This window comes from Salvelinus namaycush, chromosome 22 (genome assembly GCF_016432855.1).
Source record: "Salvelinus namaycush isolate Seneca chromosome 22, SaNama_1.0, whole genome shotgun sequence".
NCBI lineage: Eukaryota > Metazoa > Chordata > Actinopteri > Salmoniformes > Salmonidae > Salvelinus > Salvelinus namaycush.
Window position 1 is genome coordinate 23,633,039 of NC_052328.1, and position 26,511 is coordinate 23,659,549.

Consider the following 26,511-nt stretch of genomic DNA (forward strand, 5'->3'; position numbering starts at 1 on the left):
CTGTATCTCTCTTTCTGTCTTTCCACATACGTTACCGTATATCATACCACTCTCTACCTCTCTATTTCTGTCCCAGTTTCACCACATCTCTATTTCATTCTCTCTCCCTCTCTCGTTCTCTGTCTCAGCACCCCCTTTGGCCTCAATAAAACATGATAAGACAAGGTCAATCTCTATCTCACTGTATAAGATGTGGTATTCATCATCGTGCACGCTGTAACCTGGGGAGAGGCTGACATAAAGGGAGTAAAAAAGACACAAAGATTTTAAAAAATGCAGACATTGTGGAAATCAACCTTTGGCCTCCATTAGTTTCAGCCTTCACCATTCTGAGAGAAAAAACTATTTACTTCCCCAAAATGTTAAAGTCCATTATACTCGTTCAAGAATAATGGATTTTTGTTTCCATTTATATCTGAGGTGGGTGTCCAGTGTCATATAATTCTACCTGAAGGGAGTCCTGAGGATATTATCAATACCCTACCATGTGGTGTAAATATTGATTTAACCTCTTTCTAATAAAGCAGGAGTTGCCTATCTGCATGATATAGACAGTCAAGTTGTTAGTTGCATAGTCCAGTGTATAAAAATATGAAATGAACATTCTCCTATGCTGTTTATTTCTCAAGAGGGGAGCTATAATCAAGAAAAATGACTGTATATTCAAGTTCTGGTATTAAAATGGAAATGGCTGCAGTTGGAAAGCTGTTTACATGATGGATTGCTATTACTTATGGTAGTATGAATCATATGGGGAAGTAAAATAACTTTTCATAAATAATTTGCCTTTTCTTAAGTAATCTCTTAGAACTGCGTGAGAGGCCTGTTTCATACTGTTCATTTAGGGGAAAGGATGTGGCCAAAAGCATGATCTTAATAGGGCAGGGGACACTTCAGTGACATATGTTATGGCTTATCATCATTAAGTTGTGATGATGGTGATTTGTAGCAGTAGAAGCCATTTTGACATGTTTATTTTGTTCTGTTTCACCCTTATACATACCTGTTATACTAACTGTACTGCCCCCCATGTGTCCCCATTGATTATGGCTTCCAGGTATTGTTTATGGGAAGGAACTAGTGCACCAGGGGGCAAAGACAATTTTCAACCATCACCAGTACATTACAGTGATATACCAATTTGTTTTTGTTGAAAATGTATATCACTCAATGGGATCTCACTGGTCTACAACCACCATTTTCATCCATTAAGTCACATACAGTCCCTTCAGAGATTATTCATACCCCTTGACTTATTCCACATTTTGTTGTGCTACAGCCTGAATTCAAAATGGCTCAAATCATTTTTTTTCTCTCACCCATCTACACACAATACCCCATAATGACAAAGTGAAAACATGTAGAAATATTTGCACATTTATTGGAAATTAACAAAAATCTATGTAATACATTTTGAATTCAGGCTGTAACACAACAAATGTGGAATAAGTCAAGGGGTATGAATACTTTCCAAAGGCATTTTACCTGATCCCTATTTTAGAGATATCTGTAATATCATAAATCCTCTTTCATAAAGGGAGGGGTAAATGTCACCCCGTCCTATATCACAGTGTTCAGTACAGATAAAGAATGGACATGTTTTTAACACAGTTCAATGGACAACATGAACTCATGTACGGTGAATTGAATTTGTGCATCTCCATGGCGATAACCAAAAGGTATTCACATTTTGACAGAGGGTGATACATTTTCATGGATGTGTGTGATTTCCAAACATCCTTAGTGTTACCTCTTGGACACCTTTTCTTTATTTTTTGCACCAGGATGGACCTTCACAGTCAGCACCAGTGGCGGATTTAGACGCCCATGTCGGCTGCTGAGGGCTGCCAAGGGCGCCCGCACAATTTTTTGGGGAATGGTGACATTTGCGCGATCGGTTTTCTATCCCTCATTTGCACGTCACGTCAATGATATCATGTCACCATGTTGGACTGTGGGTCAATTAACCTTGCGGGTGCCCTGATTCTAGTTTGTGAGCTAGGCAGGCTACTGCCTGGGAAGGTCTCCCATTCAGAAGTACAAGATGGGGAGGGGAGCGGGGGTAGGTTGACCTCAGGTCTCCCCACTGGAAGCCCGAGGTAGGGGGAGCGGGGTAATATATCAAATAGCGCACCTCTAACTTGCTACAGTACTAATGCAATTAGTTAAATTAGTTACACTACGAAATGCTTCCAAAAAAACCCACAATTCATTCATAATACTGTGAATATATAGTTTCACACATATTGTTGCATTTTTTTCTGGTTTGTGCGAAATCGTGAAGAATAATATAAAAGCAGTCTGCACACCACCAAGGTGAATTGGTTTAGTCTTGACTCTTGGTTGACAGTGTGGGGGATGGGTAATGTAGTCTTGACTCTTGGTTGACAGTGTGGAGGATGGGTAATGTAGTCTTGACTCTTGGTTGACAGTGTTGGGGGATGGGTAATGTAGTCTTGACTCTTGGTTGACAGTGTTGGGGGATGGGTAATGTAGTCTTGACTCTTGGTTGACAGTGTGGGGGATGGGTAATGTAGTCTTGACTCTTGGTTGACAGTGTTGGGGGATGGGTAATGTATTGATGCTCAAGTGCCAAATCAACACAAATTTGTTTCTATTTGTCTTTGTTACTTATTTTTTAAATATTTATGAATCTTATTTTTGAATATATTTATATAGCTTTAAATGTTAAGATTATTTATTTGTGTTGTTTTGTGCTTTTTTTGTTCTCAAGTGGGAGACTCAAAGTAAGAGTTTTCAGGGTAATTGCTAATCCAACCATTTGGAAAACAGATATTTGGTCCCTTACTACTACATACTCTGAGCTCTTAGGAAAAAGGTAGAATCAGTTGAAGGTCACTACAGCTACGGAATAAAATAAAGACTTGCATTAGATAGTGCAAGTCGTGAGATCTACTCTCTACCACCAGCTTTGATTCTTCTATTGATGTTTAAAGTCTTTGTCAGTTATTTCTTGTTAGTTAAACAATTCTGTGAAATTTTTCTCAAACATTGCTGTATCAGAGACCATAAGATCCCTATGCAGAGGCAATATAACACTACACCAAAACGCCAAATGTAATTCAGTCATATCATAACTAATTGTACCAACATCTTAATTCCCCGAAATTACTCTAATTTGATAACCCTCCGTTATTTAAAAACTGGGAGCTTTCCCAGAGAATCTCTGGAATCAAATGATGCTCATTTTCACTTGGGTATGGCTGCTTCGTAAGTAAATGAAGATGAGCTGTGCTTAGCGGATGATTGAAATCCTTAATTGGTCTCCATGAAACTCTGATTCCAAGCCTCATGTGTGTGAGAAACACTGTAAATGCTGACTGTGTGAGCCAGAACTTAAATTCAGATTTATCACACTCAGTATATACAAGTAAGCTTAGACTGTGATACCTTAAGTTCCCTTAGGTACCTTAAGCTACTTGTAGGCTACGACTGTGATTATGGCTTGTCTTTGTCGTTTATTTGACATTGTTCAATCTGTGCAGGCAGTTCATAAGCATTAGTGTCACGTTCATTGAAAGGATGAGACCAAGGCACAGCGTGCGTAGAGTTCCACATTCTTTAATAGTGAAACTTACAACAAAACAACAAAGAATCTAACAAACGTGCAGTATTGCAGTGCACAAGGCAACTATACAAAAACAAGATCCCACAACACAAATGAGGCAAATGGCTACTGAAATATGATCCCCAATCGGAGACAACGGCTGTCTCTGATTGGGCACCATATCAGGCCAACATAGACATACAAAAACCCCTAGACATACAAAAACCCTAGACATACAAAAACTAGCGTACCCACCCTAGTCACACCCTGACCTAATCAAAATATATAGAAAAACAGAGATATCTAAGATCATGGCGTGACAGTACCCCCCCCCCCCCCCCCAAAGGTGCGGACTCCCGGCCGCAAACCTGAACCTATAGGGAAGGTTTGAACCTATGGATCATTGCCGGAGGCTATGGACTGCAGCTCGTCGCTGAAGACTCTAGACTGCAGCTCGTTGCTGGAGACCCTGGACCGGGGACCGTCGCTGGAGGCTCCGGACCGGGGACCGTCGCTGGAGGCTCCGGACCGTGGACCGTCGCTGGAGGCTCCGGACCGTAGACCGTCTCAGGAGGTTTCGGAACGTGGCCCGTCGTTGGAGGTTCCGAACCGTGGCCCGTCGTTGGAGGTTTCGGACTGTGAAACGTCGCCGGAAGCTCTGGACTGGGAACTGTCGCTGGAAACTCTGGACTGTGGAGACGCACTGGAGGCCTGATGTGTGGGACCGGTACCGGTGGCACCGGGCTGATGACACACACCTCAGGGCGAGTGCGGGGAAGAGGCACAGGACGTACTGGACTGTGGATGCGCACTGGAGACCTGATGCGTGGGACCGGTACAGGTGGCACCGGGCTGATGACACGCACCTCAGGGTGAGTGCGGAGAGGAGGCACAGGACGTACTGGACTGTGGAGGCGCACTGAAGATTTGATGCGTGGGACCGGTATAGGTGGCACCGGGCTGATGACACGCACCTCAGGGAGAGTGCGGAGAGGAGGCACAGGACGTACTGGACTGTGGAAGCGCACCGGAGACCTGATGCGTGGGACCAGTACAGGTGGCACTGGGCTGATGACACACACCTCAGGGTGAGTGCGGGGAAGAGGAACAGGACGAACCTGACTGGGGACACGCACTTGAGGGAGAGTGCGAGGAGCCGGAACAGGACACACCTGACTGGAAAAGCGCACTTGAGGGAGAGTGCGAGGAGCAGGAACAGGACACACCTGACTGGAAAAGCGCACTTGAGGGAGAGTGCGAGGAGTTGGCACAGGACGTACTGGGTTGTGAAGCTGCACTGGAGACCTGGTGTGTATAGCCGGCATCAATTGTTCCGGAACTTTAACACACGTTTCAGGACGAGTACGAGGAACTGACAGGTGGCATCGGACAGCTAACACGCTCGAATGCCGTGCATACTACGCCAAACCAACAGCTCTCTCTCTTCACTCTCCTCCAATTTGATCAACAACTCCTCTAAGGTCTCTAACTCTCCCCTCTGTTCACTCTCCTCCAATTTGTCCAATAACTCCTCGACAGTCTCTGACTCACCCCTCACCTTCGCCGACTGCTCCATGTGCCCCCCCCCCCCCCCCAAAAAAAATGTATTGGGGTTTCTGTGGCCTACCTCCCCGACGTTGTTGCTGTCCTCTCATGCTCCTAGGCGACTCCCGCCAAGGAAGGCGATCCTGTCCTGCCAGGATTTTCTCCCAAGTCCAGGAACCCATTCCCATCCAGGATCTCTTCCCAAGTCCAGGATACTTCCTCTTCCTGGGCACGCTGCTTGGTCCTTTGTTGGTGGGATCTTCTGTCATGTTCATTGAAAGGATCGGACCAAGGCGCAGCGTGCGTAGAGTTCCACATTCTTTAATAGTGAAACTTACAACAAAACAACAAAGAATCTAACAAACGTGCAGTATTGCAGTGCACAAGGCAACTATACAAAAACAAGATCCCACAACACAAATGAGGCAAATGGCTACTGAAATATGATCCCCAATCGGAGACAACGGCTGTCTCTGATTGGGCACCATATCAGGCCAACATAGACATACAAAAACCCCTAGACATACAAAAACCCTAGACATACAAAAACTAGCGTACCCACCCTAGTCACACCCTGACCTAATCAAAATATATAGAAAAACAGAGATATCTAAGGTCAGGGCGTAACAATTAGTAGAAAATTAGTAGCTTATGAGGACATGGCATATAAGGTTTGCTCACTTTTTATTAAGATCTTGTGTGTGTGTGTGTGTGTGTGTGTGTGTGTGTGTGTGTGTGTGTGTGTGTGTGTGTGTGTGTGTGTGTGTGTGTGTGTGTGTGTGTGTGTGTGTGTGTGTGTGTGTGTGTGCTTTACTGTAGAGAGGGAAAGTCGTGCTCAGGATCTATGGTATTCTCATTAACTCACCCACTCACTCAGGTCACATGGTCTAGAAAACCTCCTGGCCCTAGAAGACATTGGAAACACGACAAGAAGTCTAACTCCTCAACCCTGTCCTTTAGCTTAAGCATACTCCTAACTTGGAAATGTCCAGGGATCATGCAAACAATGCAGAAAGGATAGCAAAGGCAATTTTCAGTGTGGTTTGTTACAATATATTTTTTCCAGGACCCCCACTTAAGACTTGCTAATACGCTAATACTGCACACTAGCCGCTCAACCCAAAGTGCTTTGCATGATGGCTGTTCCACTCTCCTTCTCTTAAAACCAATCAAAACAGTTAGGCATGTAAGTCGGACCCTAATTTTGAGAAGTAGAGTACAGTAGTCCCCTGCTATTGTAATGTTTTTAGAACAGACATATAGTTTAAGGCAACACTATAGAAGAAAATGGGATGTCATGTGCCACTTTCCTTTTTAATATGCAGGAATCAGTATGTCAATGTATGTCACTTGACATTTGTTTACATTTATGCCATTAAATATACTGGTAGGAAGGTGAGATGGACAAACTACCTTTTGGAAGGGGGTATAGTTGGATGGAGGGATGAAGGCTTTGTGGGCGATGGAGAGATGGTTGAAAAGGGAGAGCATTCTCTCCAGGATGCCCTGTAGACTCTCCTCCAGATACTGTACCTCTCTCCAACAGGCCTTTTCATTCCCCCATTCAAAAAGCTGTAATTGCATCATTTTTCAAGGCCCTTGCCTCTGTCTGGGGACTATGCTGGCCCCATTAATCAAACTAATGGAGAAGTAAGTGATTTCAAAATATAGGCTTTGATCATGTTTCCCTCAGCCCACCCTCCCATCACTCACTTTCCTCTGTCTCGTCGTATGCCCCTCATGTATGTGTGCTGAAGCGTTTTTATCGAGTCTATATGGGTTGTCATTAAAAGGGAGATCATATGGTATGCTATGCTTTGACAGCACCATGTTTCTCTGGCTTGATGGGAGTCTTTTCCGTGGCTGTACGCTGTTGCATAGGCTTCACAAAATGACTGTCCTAAAAGCACAGTGCAATATTAAAGAGCATAATGTCCCCGGAAGCCACAATTCAGACCCTTTTATTGATCATGATGAGAAAGGTTGAATGAAAGTGCTCCTCAGGTGTATTGAAACGTTCATTGCTAGCTATAAAGCCTTGTAGTCATAACTTATAGAGCATACTGGAAATTAGATTCTGCACAAGCAGGCATTGGACCACAGTTCAAGAAAAACTATATATCCTACTGTTTTCTGTCCTCTCTTTCTCTCTCTCCCCTCTCTCTCTCTCTCTCTCTCTCTCTCTCTCTCTCTCTCTCTCTCTCTCTCTCTCTCTCTCTCTCTCTCTCTCTCTCTCTCTCTCTCTCTCTCTCTCTCTCACACACACACACATGAAATAGATACTGGATGGCCACTGTTTTGCAAGCTCTGACCCAACTTTACTATTTTGTGATTCTTTTGTCGTTTGTTTTCCTTAATTTCACGAAATGTGACCCACAGCCTCGATTCGGTATTATGTAGCAAAATGTTTAAAAAACATTTTTTTTTTTTTTTACATTGGATGAAAGTAGAGACACAGAGCTACAAAATGGTATATCATACACTGCAGTTGAGGAACAATGGGAAAGTAATTCTACTTTTAAAGTTGATAAACTTATAACCCTACTTTTGAGAAAATGGCACTAGAATATTTTGGTATACCTACTGGAGAGCTCTTCTTTGTCGACACCCATTCAGCATCATTTACACCCTCTTAAGCCTTAGCCCCACCCATCTCTTTAGGGATTCACGTGAGGCCATGTGCTAAACACAGGGAGTAAGGTAGTGTAATAAACAACCTAAGATTATGACTAAAAGTGGTGAAAGTAGTAGCCTACAATAAGGAAAACCTCCAGGTAAAAATAGACTTGATCTAGTACCTTGATTATATCTTAATCTGACTTTGGTGCAGGTCATGTTATTCTTCACATTACAGTCTCTGGTAAAAACACACTATATCAAATCAAATCAACATTTATTTGTCACATGCACAGGATACAGAAGGTGTAAACAGTACAGTGAAATGGTTACTTGCATATTTGCATTGGAGCAATATCAAAAATATAAAGTGTCCAGAATATTTTAGAAAATGTTATAATTATTAGATGATGCCTACCCAGACACACTTGACTAAATTGATGGGTCATGTGAAAGAAATGCTGTAACCAACCCCCAGCCACATCTAGCTAAGTGGATGGGTCATTATTGTCTAGACATGTACACATGCTCATGAAATACACCCCCAGAAACACATAGCTAACTTGATGGGTCATGTGAAAGATAGGCTATAACCACCCCACAGCCACATCTAAGTGGATGGGCCTCTACAGAAGGTGTAAACGGTACAGTGAAATGGATACCTGCATATTTGAATGTGCATAAAGGCACTACAGATAGTCCAGATGACTGGGAACTCGCCCCCAGTGATTAACTGGTCCGTCTGTACCATGCATGAACAAGGGAATCTAAACTCAGCAATTAAAGAAACTTACCTTTTTCAGGACCCTGTCTTTCAAAGATAATTCGTAAAAATCCAAATAACTTTACAGATGGAGGGTTTAAACTCTGTTTCCCATGCTTGTTCAATGAACCATAAACAATTAATGAACATGCACCTGTGGCATGGTCGTTAAGACACTAACAGCTTACAGATGGTAGGCAATTAAGGTCACAGTTATGAAAACTTAGGACACTAAAAAGGCCTTTCTACTGACTCTGAAACACACCAAAAGAAAGATGCCCAGGGTCCCTGCTCATCTAGATGAATGTGCTTTAGGCATGCTGAAAGGAGGTAGATGTGCAGATGTGGCCAGAGCAATAAATTGCAATGTCCGTACTGTGAGACGCCTAAGACAGCGCTACAGGGAGACAGGACAGACAGCTGGTCATCCTCGCGGTGGCAGACCACGTGTAACAACACCTGCACAGGATTGGTACATCCGATCATCACACCTGCGGGACAGGTACATGATGGCAACAACAACTGCCTGAGTTACACCAGGAACGCACAATCCCTCAATCAGTGTTAAGACTGTCCGCAATAGGCTGAGAGAGGCTGGACTGAGGGCTTGTAGGCCTGTTGTAAGGCAGGTCCTCACCAGACATCACCGGCAACAACGTCACCTATGGGCACAAACCCACCGTTGCTGTACCAGACAGGACTGGCAAAAAGTGCTCTTCATTGACGAGTCGCGGTTTTGTCTCACCGGGGGTGATGGTCGGATTCGCATTTATCGTCGAAGGAATGAGCGTTACACCGAGGCCTGTACTCTGGAGCGGGATCTATTTGGAGGTGGAGGGTCCGTCATGGTCTGCGGCGGTGTGTCAGAGCATCATCGGACTGAGCTTGTTGTCATTGCAGGCAATCTCAACACTGTGCGTTACATGGAAGACATCCTCCTCCCTCATGTGGTACCCTTCCTGCAGGCTCATCCTGATATGACCCTCCAGCATGACAATGCCACCAGCCATACTGCTCGTTCTGTGCATGATTTCCTGCAAGACAGGAATGTCAGTGTTCTGCCATGGCCAGCGAAGAGCCCGGATCTCAATCCCAGTGAGCACGTCTGGGACCTTTTGGATCGGAGGGTGAGGGCTAGGGGTAGGGCCATTCCCCCCAGAAATGTCCGGGAACTTGCAGGTGCCTTGGTGGAAAAGTGGGGTAACATCTCACAGCAAGAACTGGCAAATCTGGTGCAGTCCATGAGGAGGAGATGCACTGCAGTACTTAATGCAGCTGGTGGCCACTCCAGATACTGACTGTTACTTTTGATTTTGACCCCCCCCCCCCCCCTTTGTTCAGGTACACATTATTACATTTCTGTTAGTCACATGTTTGAGGAACTTGTTCAGTTTATGTCTCAGTTTTTGAATCTTGTCATGTTCATACAAATATTTACACATGTTAAGTTTGCTGAAAATAAACGCAGTTGACAGTGAGAGGACGTTTCTTTTTTTGCTGAGTTTATATTTGGAGAGCCTGTTTCTGTCCTGCCCTTGACTTTGGTGAAAGGCATGTGATGTCCATGTCCTCTTCATCGCAAAACTCCCTGATCTTCTCAGAATTTTATGTTTGTCTAGTTGTTTCCAGTCCTGTTGCTGCTTGTACAGGCAGACCATCTATGTGCGGAAGGACGTCAGCGTTCCGCAGCAGCTGAAACCTGGTCCCGACTGATTCCGAACGCTCCTTGGTGACAACAACACCAGGCTCCAGAGCATCAAAACTGTAAAACAAGAAAATATAACATCATTTTAAGAAGACATTACAACCTTGCATAACATCAATTCACCTCCAAAGTTTAGATAATAAGAATAACCTCATACAATGCAATGAAAATAATATTCACCTGAAGTGCTGGTACTGCTTGATCTGTGGCAGCGGCCTGAAGTACGGAGTCAGGTGTTGTTGACAGCCATAGCTTTCCACCAGCACCGTATCATCCACCAGTCCAACCAGCTGTGGGATGTTGACCTGTCACAGTGCTGTCCTTCACAACACCAGCAATCTCAGACAAAGTGTTACCTCTGGTCTTTCTGATGCGCTGCTTGATGAGGCCGAAGCACCAGTTATGGGGCAAACTTGGTGTGGCCTGTGATCAGGAAGTGAAGGTCCAGACTGTGGTGGAGCTTGTGCATGGTCCGCCAGGCACAATACCTGAGCAAAAACGTGTTCTTGTTTAAACATAGATGGGACCTGGCTGCATAGGGTCAAAAGGATAGCGCACCTGCAAACAACAACAAAAGAACATTAGAGAAATGTACATTAATTGTCAGTCTACACAGGTCATTGAAAGACGTATACTGATTCTCATTTATAAAAATGGGAAGCAGGCTCGCGTCAGGGAGTCAAACTGAGACCAATGTCTATTTTGCAGATAAGCCCTGAATTACAGAAATTACTGAAAATACACACATCAATATAAATACTAAATGCAAGCAGGAAGAAAAACACTGTCATCAAAAAACAAACACATTCAGCCGTAATAAGGTCCTCAATTAGTATTAAGGAGGAAATGTTGCTTACCTGTTGAGCAAAATCAAAGCTGTAATGCATCCTGTTGTCTTTGCTTGCTGGGTCAGTAGGTCCTCCCAGAGGTAACCATCTTCTGGTACACAGGCCGCTCACTCAGAACAAGCAGGAGATACTGCTCTTGCTTCTTTAGCTAGGCTGATTTAACAGCTTCTGACAGATTGGCATATCTGAAGACCTGATAGTTGTTCCTCTGGCACTGCCAGCACAGGTCTGTCCTGGGCTTAGTGTTTGAGATCTGGGGCAGCAATTTTCTCCACAGATTCCTGAAGGAAGACAGAACGACTGCACGTACCTCTGAAAATAATGTAAGATCAATAAAAGTAGTGCCAATCATGTTGGAGGTAAATGAAATAATACATAACATGTGTTGTTTATGCTAATAAATACCAAATGTTGTCATCGATTCCTTGTGCAGACGCCACGCTGCTACTATTGTCACCTGAGATGTCAGCAGCTTTCCACCAAAGTGTTTGTGTCCTGGATGGCGTCCTGGTAATACTATTGCATTATCCTCTCCGTAGTTGTTGATGAAGTTCACAACTCGCTGCAAGTACTCATGCTTCAGGTGTAACCTGTGCTTGCTTGGGCTGGCTCTCTTTTTGATGGGAGGCATTAGACCATTCTCCTTGTATGACTGGTGGAGGAGAGTCAGGCCACTAGCCGAAAGGGTCAATATCAGGGAATATCTTTATCTATATATATCCGGATAAATGACATTTTATTAGAAATAAGGATACGCAGATACGCATGTCCTTCGTTTCATATATTGAGCTAGGATATTCTCCGTAAATATTCTGCATGCATTCAATCCGAACCTCAGAAATCTCCCTTCTACCGTATGAGTCCAAGGAGATATCTGGGGAGAGATCCCTTCAAGACACGCCCCTGATGTGCATGCACCGCTTACATATTTATAGAATATTTGTGTCAACATGCTGACATATCTAAGCCTTTATACATAGGCATGAACGAATCCACATACCTTCAGAAATGTCTCATACCTGTAGTCTTTACCTGATCATTTATGGATCTGTATTTCTCCCAAATTCATCATTTAAATAGATATCCTTACGTGATATGTAATATCACGATATGTCATCCTTATACACTACCATTCAAAAGATTGGGGTCACTTAAAAATGTCCTTGTTTTTGAAAGAAAAGCTACTTTTTTGTCCATTAAAATAACATCAAATTGATCAGAAATACAGTGTAGACATTGTTAATGTTAAATGACTACTGTACCTGGAAACGGCAGATTTTTTATGGAATAGCCACATAGGCGTACAAAGGCCCATTATCAGCAACTATCACTCCTGTGCTCCAATGGCACGTTGTGTTAGCTAATCCAAGTTTATCATTTTAAAAGGCTAATTGATCATTAGAAAACCCTTACATTAGCACAGCTAAAAACTGTTGTTCTGTTTAAAGAAGCAATACAACTGGCTTTCTTTAGACTAGTTGAGTATCTGCAGCATCAGCATTCGTAGGTTCGATTACAAGCTCAGAATGGCCAGAAATAAAGGACTTTATTCTGAAACTCGTCAGTCTATTCTTGTTCTGAGAAATGAAGGTTATTCCGTGCGAGAAATTGCCAAGAAACTGAAAACCTGGTACAACGCTGTGTACTACTCCCTTCACAGTACAGCGCAAACTGGCTCTAACCAGAATAGAAAGAGGAGTGGGAGGCCCACTAAATGTAATTGCTAAAATATACTTAAGTATCAAAAGTATAAATAATTAGAAATTCCTTATATTAAGCAAAACAGATGACACCATACTATTGTTTTTTAATTTACGGAAAGCCAGGGGCACACTCCAACACTCAGACATAATTTACATATTAAGCATGTGTGTTTAGTGAGTCCGCCAGATCACAGGCAGTAGGGATGACCAAATCAAATCAAATCCAATTTTTATGTATACCTTACAGTGAAATGCTTACTTACAAGCCCTTAAACGAACAATGCTTAAAAAAAAAGAGTTAAGAAAAAAATAGATATGTAAAAAAAGAATACTAATAATTCAACAGCAGCAGTAAAATAAGCGAGGCTATATACAGGGGGTAGCAGTACAGAGTCAATGTGCGGGGGCACCGGTTAGTCGAGGTAATTGAGGTAATATGTACTGTACATGTAGGTAGAGTTAAAGTGACTGTGCATAGATTATAAACAGAGAGGAGCAGCAGTGTAAAAGAGGGGTCGGGGTAGCCCTTTAATTAGCTCTTAAGGAGTCGTATGACTTGGGGGGTAGAAGCTGTTAAGAAGCCTTTTGGACCTCGACTTGGTGCTCCAGTACCGCTTGCCGTGCGGTAGCAGAGAGAACAGTCTATGACTAGGGTGGCTGGAGTCTTTGACAATTTTTAGGGCCTTTCTCTGACACCGCCTAATATAGAGGTCCTGGATCCATATCCTGTCATATGAAATGTCCATGTGTTTGACATTCGGTGTAATCCAGTCAAGTTGCTCCACACCGATCTCAACAAACCATTTCTGTATGGAACTCGCTTTGTGCAAGGGGACATTGTCATGCTGGAACAGGAAAGGGTCTTCCCCAAACAGTTGCCACAAAGTTGGAAGCACAGAATCGTCTAGAATGTGATTGTATGCTGTAGCGTTAAGATTTCCCTTCACTGGAACTATGGGGCCTAGCCGGGACCATGAGAAACAGCTGTAGACCATCATTCCTCCTCAACCAAACTTTACTGTTGGCACTATGCATTTGAGTAGATAGTGTTCTCCTGGCCAAACCCAGACTTGTCAATTGGACTGCCAGATGGTGAAGTGTAATTCATTACTCCAGGTAACGTGTTTCCACTGCTCCAGAGTCCAATGGCAGCAAGCTTTACACCACTCCAGCCGACGATCGGCATTGCACATGGTGATCTTAGGCTTGTGTGCGTCTGCTCTGCCATGGAAACTAATTTCATGAAGCTCCCAACGAACAGTTCTTGTACTGATGTTGCCTCCAGAGGGAGTTTGGAACTCGGTAGTGAGTGTTGTAACCGAGGACAGACAATTCCCGTTCTGTGAGCTTGTGTGGCCTACCACTTTACGGCTGAGCCGTTGTTTTTCCTAGATGTTCCCACTTTAAAATAACAGCACTTACAGTTGACCGGGGCAGGTCTAGCAGGGCAGAAATTTAACGAACTGACTTGTTGGAAAGCTGGCATCCTATGACGGTGATGCGTTGGAAGTCACTGAGCTCTTTAGTACATTCTACTGCCAATGTTTGTCTATGGAGATTGCATGGCTGTGTGCTCAATTTTAAACACGTCAGCAATGGGTGTGACTGAAATAGCCGAATCTACTAATTTGAAGGGGCGTCCACGTACTGTTGACCAGGTAGTGTAAGTGGATGGGTCTCTATTGTCTAGACCTGTTCACATGTTCATGAAATAGAATAGCTGGCCGTAATCACCTCCAGACACACCTGGCTAGCTCGATGGGTCATGTAATCAACAATGTTGGTTGCCGTTTCTTCCTCATCACTGTCATCAGAAGACTATAATGTCTGGTTCAATTAAAATGTTTTTACCTAAATCAGGGATTTCCTCATCGTCTGATTCACTTTCAGAGTCAGAGAGTCAGCATGGCACGATCGTCCTCCAGAAAGTAGTCCATCACAATTTTCTCCCACTGATATTTGTCGATAGCACCTGCTAAATTCAGGGCAGCAATGTTGTTGAGAGCCGTAGCAACACTTTTTCAGTTCTCGATATCTTACAAAATTGCCACGGTAGCAAGGCTTATCTACTCATACTGAGCTGCTCATGTTATAGACAGAAGCATACTACATAGCAGACCAATCTGAACTCATCTCTCGTTATGTCCAACCCATCCGTTATCTCAGCCAATCATGGCTAGCGAGAAGGAACCTGTCCTTTTCCATGGCTAAACCAACTAGGCTTGTAATTTTACCATTTTGTTTTTATTTACAAATGGCATACACGTTTGTTATTAAGGCACATGAAAGTTCACATGTTCCAGAAGACATTTCTGCCGAAAGACGAATTTTGATAAAAAATGAAAAGTTTACGTTCAAATGCCTCTCCTTTGTAGTGCGGTGCAACATATGCCTAGCTTGCTGAAACGGGTCACCAATGTATCCGCTATAATTTCTTACAACTGACAATAACTTTTGAACATCTGATCGGCAGTTTCTTTACCTCAATTCCGGCTTCAACTTCAACTTCGACTCATCTGCCCTGGGCTCTTTCTGTTATTCCGACCCGATTTTCGGGCTACCCAATTGGAAATGCCAACGTTGCAGAGGCAAGAGAGGGGTGATCCTGGCGAGATTAAGGCAAAGGGAGAACAGGCCACCTCTTCCCTCCATTCTACCGGCCAATGTACAGTCACTTGATAATAAGATGGATGCCTTCCAATCACGGATTTGCGGGATTCTCGAATCTGCAATATTCTCTGCTTTTTTGAAACATGGCTCTTAAACAAGATACCCCCCATGGCCATCCAACTCGATGCACTCTCCAATCACCGTGCGGACAGGACAGTGATGTCGAGGAAATCGAGGGGGGAGGGGTTTGCCTCTTCATCAACAAAAACTGGTGTGCTGACTTGAGCGCGGCGGAAGTGTCGTTCCATTGTTCACCTTTCTTCGAATACCTGTTGGTCAAATGCAGACCCTTCTTCCTGCCGATGGAGTTTTCAGCTGTTATTGTTACTGTTGTAAACATTCCACCTCAGGACAAGAAGAATAACAAGCTGGCACGAACGGTACAAGGCTATAACCAAGCAGGAAAACCTTTTTGGGTTCTATGTAGAACCCTTTCCACAGAGGATTCTACCTGCAACCAAAAAGGGTTCTCCTATGGGGACAACTCAAGAACCCTTTTTGTCACGCCTGCTCCCGCTCCCCCTCACTGGCGCTCGAGGGTGCCAGGCTACCCGTCATCATACGCACCTGTTACCATCATTACGCACAGCTGCGCTCATTGGACTCACCTGGACTCCCTCACTTTGTTGATTGTCCCTGCATATATATCTGCTCCTCTGTTGTTCCCAGTAGTAACATTGTTTGTCGTGTCTTGTTTATGTACAGACGCTGTCTCATTGCAGGTCTGTCTATATTAAATGGTTCACTCCCTGTACCTGCTTCTCATCTCCTGGGTTGGGCGTTACACTTTTGGAACCATTTTTTCTAAGAGTGTAGGGCTAAAGAAATGTAACCACTCTCAAATTCATAGACAGCTATGGATGCAAGGACTGACCATCCTTGATATCATAATTGTAGTTTTAACCATGTTTTGAGGCTATGTAGTGTTTGTTTACATTGACTTTGTTTGCAGACAGAGTGAAACAAGCTTATATTTTGTGTTCTGATGGGTTGCGTCAGCTGAACTAAGCTCATGAGGCATTCATACGATATTTTCTTCAACAATCAATGGGTACGTTTCATTAATTTAGAAGTAAAAAAATGGATGAAGCCCCTTTAAGGTGTATTTGAAAGATCTTCTCCAGTCTACTTTCTGACTGACATGCTTTTGGCAAGTCACCTGAAAACACCTGAATACATTAAAAACATCCATTTTATCCTATCATTTTCCATTCAAAAGGAGAAATTAAAACAAAAACACTTAAATATCAGCTATGTCTAAGGGTGTTATCTGTGGATTTGGTTTGGCATTTTGCTGGCAATGTGCTATCACCTTGCCTCTTCTCTCCCAAAACTCCCTGCTTGGCCAACTGTCAGCTCGGTTTCATATTACCAGTGTGAAGAACTCTAGTTTTCACACTCCCACTCTCCTCCAACACCCACAACTGGTACTGTTCACATTAATATCAGCTTAATGTTGAACTTTGGACCCCCACCCTGCTACATCATTTCCTCTGTACTTGTTAAACCCACTCATCCATATGTAGCAAAGCCCACCATCCATATGGACACCATGTCTTCTCTGGGGAAGCAGAACAACTAGACCTGAAGGCCACGCTGTGTTGATCTATAGTATATGATAGTTTAATTTAATCTGGGGGACATTTTAAGAGAGCGAAGCAGAACATCATGTCCTCAGTCTACCTGTTCATCAAGCATAATGGACACTACTCTTTAGTACCTGCATCTTAATGTTCCTTTCGTTCAACCAATATTGGGTGTTGTTCCCACCGAAATGGCCTTGTTTGTGTTATTGCCGACTATAATGGCTATTTTGAAGTAGAGTTATTCAGTGCTCTGTTCTAACTCCTCTTAGCACTGTCTTTATAGGTGTGATGGAAGACACTATAGATGGTTCATACACAGGTGGTTCAAAGGAAGTGTTGGAAAGGAGAGAGAAAAAGAGGTGGTGGGGACGCCAGGAGTCGTCTGGGCCTCAGGAGTCTGTCTGACGCTGTTCTACTCATCACATCCTGACAAGGCTGTCACAATTTAATAGCACCTTCCCTTTTCCCTCTGTGCTTCAGCTGCTTTGTTTTTCCTCTGCCTCTCCTGACAGCTCTATGTGGTGCATTGACTTCTTGGCAGTCTCACTAGTGAGAGAGTGTGAGTGTGTGAGCCCGTAGCCTGCGGCAAAGATTAGAAGACTACCTGTGCCTACCTGGTGGGTAGTGTTGTCTCCTCAGAGGCAATGTGAGAACTGGCCCCCAGTGCATGATGGGATTGAAAGGCTTCGACAGCCACGAGTTTTCTACAATGACACAGCAGCACAGGGGGGCTTTGAATCCCCGACATCACTGCAATGGAAAAACTCCCCAATGTTGCCGCTTTTGTATCTTCACCGACACAACCACATGAGGCAAGTAGGCACGTCTTCATGCTGATTAAATGTAGGAATGGAGTGAGACTCTAAATTGGTATTAGTCAAAACCTTTCTATTTCATTAGCTATACCAGTGCTGTTCAACTTTCTGCAGACCAAACTCGTTGTCCATTGGGAATCTATCCCATGCCATTCTTCACTGAATGCTGTTATTAGTTGTGTCATTTAGATAGCGTAACAACCTTTAGATTACTGTTTATCTGCCATAAGCTTTTTTAAGAGGCTTCTTATGTGTATTAGCCCCCCCCCCCCCCCCGGCAGTTTCAAAGTGAGAAGATGTCTTTGTACCTCTGATACGTTATTCCAGAGTAATGGCTTTAGAATAGGGAGAGTGCCTGGGAAACAATTACAAGGATCAACTCACCTGAAAGCACTCCACCAGTTCTGTATACTGATGGTAAAACATTTAGTTTTAGCCTGTTGTTTTTCTGTTGTCTATGCTGCTGCTGTTGGTGCTTTGTGGCAGTAAATGCTCATGATTACTTTTTCTTGTGAATCGTGAATGACTGAGTGTGTTTGTTTGAGGCTTGCTGAACGACCATTTCATTGGTCACGAAGATGAGGCCTTACATGTAGGTATGTACAGTATGGAATCACTATATGTGATATCAGCATCATATTTATTGGGTAATTGAGTAACACTTGTAACTACCTTCCCTATATGTAGCATTATGTCCTTTTCAAACGAATTACAGATGAACACAAGGTATTGGAGTATTAATGTGTTAACCCATCAATTATGCAATAAAAATTCAATTGAGGTAGCATCATAGATTCAGAACATAAACCCCTTGCCGGTGCAATGCAAAGTTTATGTGCCAGCTGTATGAAAAGGCACCTTGTTGATGTGTTATGTAATGTCTATCTTCCTACTGTGCCAAGACACTTTACATGTTTATCTTTGAGGTAAGTCTAAGACACTTTACAGGTTATCTTGGAGGTAAGTCTGACACTTTACAGGTTATCTTGGAGGTAAGTCTGACACTTTACAGGTTATCTTGGAGGTAAGTCTGACACTTTACATGTTATCTTTGAGGTAAGTCTGACACTTTACATGTTATCTTGGAGGTAAGTCTGACACTTTACAGGTTATCTTTGAGGTATGTCTAAGACACTTTACATGTTATCTTGGAGGTAAGTCTGACACTTTACATGTTATCTTTGAGGTTAGTCTGACACTTTACAGGTTATCTTGGAGGTAAGTCTGACACTTTACATGTTATCTTGGAGGTAAGTCTAAGACACTTTAGATGTTATCTTGGAGGTAAGTCTGACACTTTACATGTTATCTTTGAGGTAAGTCTGACACTTTACATGTTATCTTGGAGGTAAGTCTGACACTTTACAGGTTATCTTTGAGGTATGTCTAAGACACTTTACATGTTATCTTGGAGGTAAGTCTGACACTTTACATGTTATCTTTGAGGTTAGTCTGACACTTTACAGGTTATCTTGGAGGTAAGTCTGACACTTTACATGTTATCTTGGAGGTAAGTCTAAGACACTTTAGATGTTATCTTGGAGGTAAGTCTAAGACACTTTGTTAAAATGCAACGTATGTTCTTGTTGCTACACATCAGCAAGTTCGACTTGGCATTGAAGTCACAGCAGCACACGTTTCACACCATTAAATAAAGAATTGTACAAAAGAGGGGTGCTAAACGACTGCGGTCATAGGTATGAGAAGATCGAATTTCAATATTGAAACTATGTTGCAAATGTAGAGAGACAGACAGCAATGTTTGTACAACCCCCCATTGTTGCAAACCAAATGTTAGGCTAGAAGCAAGGGGAAACAATGTCTAGATGCCTTTTACAGTGGAGATCAAGTTAATGAATATGCTGGATGGGCTGATGGGAAAGTGGATGACCAGGGATTTCTCAGATGGAACAGAAAACAAGATTCCCATTTTTGCGTCATAAGCTTACCTGTGCTAAACAAGTTTTTTAGTATAGCTTAGAACGCGTCTTGTTCGGACCGACCCATTGTAGAATGATGTTTATCGACTGCTCTGTGTTTAATATACAGCCTTTCTCTTATCGCTTATGCAGAAATGATCCTTAATAATATGCTTGGATGGTTAGAAGGCACACATGGTAAAGACTTTTGTTGTGGCATGCATAAACAGTCATATCGGTATCCAATCTACCCACAAACACGCAGCAATCAGGGGGGGAAGCCTCAGTGACTTGTCGGCTCAGTGTTTGAGATGCAGTTTTCTGACTGTGTGCGTATCAGAGGAGAACAGGGCTTCTGTTTCACCACCATGATTTATCACTATTGTGTTTCATTGATGGAACATTTGTTATTGTATTATCGTCCTTTTTGTTTCCACTGCTCCTGTTGTTTATCATGAGAGGGGCTTTGGTTTTCATTTTGAGGCTGACCTGCCAACAGACAGGTCTCTTGTTACTGCATTGAGAGCAGAGCATTAGGGATTCAGCTCAGGTGTAGCGTCACTAGCTACAAGCTGAGGGGAAGAATGCCAGAATGCAATGACAGATGGGAGCAGTGATTCTGTTTAATGTCACGTGCACACTCTTCATGGAAGGCCTGGGTGGTCTGGAATACTGACAGGGAAGGACGTGGGTTGTCGCCACAAGTAAGATATCACATACGGTGCCTTCAGAAACTATTCACACCCCTTGACTTTTTCCACATTTTGTTGTGTTACAAAGTGGAATTAAATAGATTTAATTGTCATTTTTTGTCAATGATCTACACACATTCTTTTAACAATGTTTGGGTCAACATACACGTTAGTCCAGCTTCTCTCACACGAATGCCATAGAAAACGAACACTCGTTCCTCCATTTCAAACGTGAATCTTCATCACTGCCAGCGGGTTGTCCTGACTTCCTATGTGCCAAACATTTCTGCTCTTTCCCAATCTAAAAGTGCAATTAGAAGAGAAGCCCTTGTGTGTGTTTCTTATGTTCAAAAGAAAAGGTGTAAGACAGGAAATAATTAAATGAATAGATATAGAACAGAATGGCCATAATGATGGTCATTATGGCCAAACAGTTCTATTTTTGTTTCATCAGACCAGAGGACATTTTTCCAAAAAGTACTATAGCTTTTTTATGTCGGTTTTGGAGCAGTGGCTTCTTTCTTGCTGAGCGGCATTTCAGGTTATGTCGATATAGGACTCGTTTTACTGTGGATATAGATACTTTTGTACCTGTTTCCTCCAGCATCTTCACAAGGTCCTTTGCTGTTGTTCTGGGATTGATTTGCACTTTTCGCACCAAAGTACGTTCATCTCTAGGAGACAGAACGCGTCTCCTTCCTGAGCGGTATGGAGGCTGCGTGGTCCCATGGTGTTTATACTTGCATACTATTGTTTGTACAGATGAACGTGGTACCTTCAGGCATTTGGAAATTACTCCCAAGGATGAGCCAGACTTGTGGAGGTCTACAATTTTTTTTCTGAGGTCTTGGCTGATTTCTTTTGATTTTCCCATGATGTCAAGCAAAGAGGCACTGTGTTTTAAGGTAGGCTTTGAAATACATTCACAGGTACACTGACTCAAATGATTTCAATTAGCCTATCAGAAGCTTCTAAAGCCATGACACCATTTTCTGGAATGTTCCAAGTTGTTTAAAGGCACAGTCTACTTAGTGTATGTAAACTTCTGACCCACTGGAATTGTGATACAGTGAATTATAAGTGAAATAATCTGTCTGTAAACAATTGTTGGAAAGATTACTTGTGTCTTGCACAAAGTAGATGTCGTAACCGAATTGCCAAAACTAAAGTTTGTTAACAAAACATTTGTGGAGTGGTTGAAAAACAAGTTTTAGTGACTCCAACCTAACACGGAACCCAACCTGCTACGCGCGTGCGCCATCGTGCGCTATCGTGCATACATTTATTTTGTCCCCCTACACCAAACGCGATCACGACACGCAGGTTAAAATATCAAAACAAACTCTGAACCAATGACATTAATTTGGGGACAGGTCGAAAAGCATTAAACATGTATAGCAATTTAGCTAGTTAGCTTGCACTTGCTAGCTAATTTGTCCAATTTAGCTAGCTTGCTGTTGCTAGCTAATTTGTCCTGGGATATAAACATTGAGTTGTTATTTTACCTGAAATGCACAAGGATCTCTACTCCGACAATTAATCCACACATAAAACGGCCAACCGAATCGTTTCTAGTCATCTCTCCTCCTTCCAGGCTTTTTCATCGTTTAACTTATATGGCGATTGGCATCTAAACTTTCATAGTTTTACCATGACAACCGGCAACATTTCGTCTTTCAATCACCCACGTGGGTATAACCAATGAGAAGATGGCACGTGGGTACCTGCTTCGATAAACCAATGAGGAGATGGGAGAGGCAGGACTTTCAGCGCGATCTGTGTCAGAAATAGAAAGGAGTTCTATTTTAGCCCTTGGCATCGCAGATGCTTGTTGGCACGCGCGAGCAGTGTGGGTGCAATAATTGAATAACATGGATTTCTAAATATATTTTGTGACGCTCGCGCACGCGACGTGTCCGGTCTGGTCAGCATGTAAGTGTATGTAATCTTCCGACTTCAACTGTGTGTATATGTTTACATTTTTATTTTATTGATTTCCGACCGTTTTCTAAGTCAGAAGACATCCAACCAGAGTTTTCTAGGACCGTGTATTAGTGTGTCCACCAACACTACTACTGTACATTAATAAAATATTGCCCTCTTGCTGGGATTAAGGACTAAAACCATAGCGAAACAGTGCAAAACGACTGTCAGCTCAACTTTAAAGCACTTCAAATCAAATGTAATTTTCATAAAAGTGATTTATAAAATTATAATTGTGTTTGTGCATTGTTTTTTATACCAGTCTTAGGAAGAGTAATCAATCCCAAATGTCTGTCCCCTGTAATGAAATAGTTGAATAGCCCTGTGCTAAGTTACATAGGCGTTTATCACTATACTAATGGAGATGAGTAGGCTCAGGTCTGAGCTCGTTTCCACAGCAACAGAGGACTATAGGAGATAAGGCCAGGGTCCCAACCATTGTGAGTATTTCATGAAGGGCCTCATTACGGCTTGGGTGCCTTTGTAAGACTGGCACAGAATTAAACAGTGAGCTTTTGACAACTCATCCTGGTCTATCCTTTCAAACGACTGTCTGATCTAAAGTTCTCCTGAACCCTTGGGATCATTGAATGGCTTCATTCCATAGAGAGATCCTCTCATTACTATATAGCAATACCAACGACCTATGTTCCAATTACTAGTAATAATGGTTGTGCCATGTCACAGCACATCATTACAAAACAGTTCTTACACAGACTCTACATTAATATGATAGGAGTAACACAGACACACCAACACAGTTCACGTGGCATAGAAGCACCATTTATTTTATACCAAGCCTAGTATCCTAATGTTTTGATATGTGTATTCTTTTTACCAACAGTACTTACAAAAAGTTCATTATAACATGTTGTCAGAGTAAGATGGATTTTTGCCTGTTGAATGCTCCAAATGAGGTGGAATACCTCTTAGCTCAAGGTGGAGACCATAACCCTTTATTCCAAGAATATTCTAGGAATATAACAATAACCTCCCTGGCTGGATTTATAAAGGTCCTTCAGTAAAATACATAAATTAAGATCATTATTATACTATTATTATTATCATAGATTATAATTATTATACTTCCAACATTAAGCCTATTGTACTGTAATGTGCCAGATAACAAATAAATAAAGAAGTAAACGTGTTAAACTTTATAAATTGTTGTTTGAGTCTAGACTGTGTATTCATGCAAAAAAAAGATTCACAACAGATCCTAATTTGAGCTAATAAGAAACTTTAAACAGTTTGATTGACAGCATATTGGAAAGCAAAACATGTTATTTCCACAATTATTGCCAATTAGACCATTTGGTTTGCTAATTGCCAATAATGAAGGGAAACTGTGCTTGTCTCTATGTGTGAAACAAAGAAAAATAAACATTTTCCCTGCTCTTGGCATGTAGTTTAATAAACTCTGAGAACAACAAATGTTGCTGCTGAAATGCATCTGCTCTGACACTAACTGGAAAGTATGCAGCAGAGTTATGCCCTTTCCTTTTGTTTAATCAGGTCTCCTCTCAACCATGGGATGCAGTGATCCATTTTCATTTGTACGAATAATTACTTGTTGCACTTATTGACCAAAAGCAAAACATAGACAGCCTGAGTGATTCTGGCTGTGTTTACAGATTAGACAAACAATCTTGCAGGGTTTTGTTTTAATACTCAAACAAGGGATCCACAAGACACAGAGACATTTAGAATGTACAGTACATTGGCTGCATTTACATAGGCAGCCAAGTTCTGATCTTTTGCCCAATTAGATCTCATTAGTCAATAGACCAATTAGTGGAAAAGGTCAGAATTGGGCAGCCATTGCATAGTGAATATGGACACAATTGAGAATTCCGTACCATTATATTCAATGTCAAGGTGTTTCATATGTAATGTTGTAGCTTCACTCACCAACCTTTGGGAATTAATCTCAGTGCATTATTCCATAAGGAGGTCAAATAGATACAGAATAGCCCAATGGGCATATGGGAGTTACCATCCAACTCTGAACATATCCAACGAGAAATATTTGCTTTGCTGAGACCTTATATCCTCAAACGCTCAAATCTGCTGAACAGTAATTCCCTTTTTAAATCATGGAGTTCTATATTATGTTCTTCTTTGTGTTGACTAGGTGTAAAGACAAGCCTCAGGGCCCTCACTTATGTCACTAGATCTAACTGTGAAACTCAGTTACATTAACATTATAGCATATAATCATTCTCTGATGTTGCTTCTCCTGAGTATGCATTTTATGCCAAAACCGTATTTCTCTACAAAGCTTAATTTAGAATAATTTCCTAAAGTGGATGGAAAAATGTTAAACACAACTGAATTCTCGACAAGATGTGTTGCTGAGATGTGACCTGTAGGTCACAAGTTCTTGTTGTTGCCATAGTGTGATACCGTGTGAACCTAATCAAACTGACAGTATAAAGGACAAACCACATAATGATGTTTGAGTCCTAGTTGAAGTTCTATTGACAAACAGCTGTCAATCCCACACAGATAATTTGTCCCCCAAAAAGTCCATGAACCTCATAACCTTTTAACTTGATGACGTCAAATTCCTGGTGCGACTAAGGTCGACGTTGTTTACAATACTGTTGCTATTGTTGGAGCTGAACTGAGGCTAAACTAGGAGGACCGTTTGCCCCAATCATAACCTTTACCCAGCTGGCGCACTAACATAGCCCCCTTCACTTTGTTATTTACATTATAGAATGTGACAGTTTTCATAAGAAAAGTACAAAGAACTGTCTGCTCGTTCTAACATCAAGGTTATCCTTGGGGACCAGACCAAGGCTTTTGCTGCCAGGCTTTCATACGCACCAAACAGTATGTATTGTATATGCCTAAATGGATTACTCAGATGCACAAAGGGGTTTGTTGATTTCTTCTATGGTAAGGACTGTTTCACTGTAATTTATGTTTTTACTTCTGGAACACTCTAGCATTGTGAAATCACTTCTATTGTCTGGTGAGTAGCATTGTGCTGTGTAGATCAAAATATGATAACCTATGTGATAATCTGCCTGCCTGTACCAAGACCCTATTGCCTACATCTGGGTGGGAGATCATTTGGCTCCAGCTCTCAGACCCAGGATATGATCCAATGACACAATGTTCATTGTTTGTACATTGCTGAATAAATCTGTAGAGAGTCACTAACTTCAGCAGCTGTTTGCTATATTTCTTGTATCTCTATAGATAGCGACGGGCTATCTGTTTGAATGCAAGTGTGTTTGAATGGCATATGGCCCGTTAATTTCAGAGTGAGTAAGAGACAGACCACTTCAATCATGTAGGTAAATATTACTCTTGTGTTCAGGTGTCTCTGCAATATTCACAGAGACCAAGCTGGAAATGAGGGACATTAAAATCAAATTATGACTCTTGCAAGGTTAGAAGATCGATCGGCAGCTTTCGGGCTGTGCTGGGTGCTGCTATTGATGAGCACACTGTTGTTAGGTAAAATGGTGAAAGCTTTGCAGTTATATGTAAGGATGATATGGGGCTATCAATCTTAGTTGCAGTATAGCAAAGGGGATCATTTGGAAGCTAATGACAGCAATTTACAGAAGAGGACAAGCGTAGAGATGGTAACCATGACAGATGTCATGCGTGAATAGTCATGTGATATGTGATAGAGCCATTACGTCGGAGCACTCACATTATGATTGCACATACAGAATATTGTGAAGAGCCTAAGTAGTGGGGAATGAGTAACCATGGTGAACCATTCGAGTATATGTACTTGAGTTCGGACTCACTACTCTTATGTTGTTAAAATAATATTTTGTGAAACACAGAAAATATTAATGTCCCCCCCTTCTTCTCTCTGTATACAGGCTGTGGAAACCAACCTGGCATCAAAGGACAGCCACTGGGTTTATGCCAATGAGGTGAGACCAAAACCCATACAGCATATTTATACATTTCATATGGATGAAAATCAATAATGCTCTCACTCTGTTCTCTTCCATATTTAGACTCATAAACAGTATTAAAGCTCTCACAACATGCCACTTCTCTTCTGTCTTTCTGAGGACGTTTATACAATATTGACCCAATCATTCTTGTTTATTGCGTATTCAC

The 26,511-nt window shown here is 42.2% G+C and overlaps 1 protein-coding gene across 1 annotated transcript in view; it reads left to right on the forward strand.

The window, feature by feature from the left end:
- LOC120017797 (glutamate receptor ionotropic, delta-1-like) overlaps positions 1-26,511 on the forward strand; it is a 161,940-nt gene that overhangs the window by 66,028 nt on the left and 69,401 nt on the right. The window contains exon 4 of the mRNA XM_038960769.1: positions 26,265-26,318. Within this exon, the coding sequence (XP_038816697.1) occupies positions 26,265-26,318 (54 nt within the window). The remainder of the gene's footprint in view (positions 1-26,264; positions 26,319-26,511) is intronic.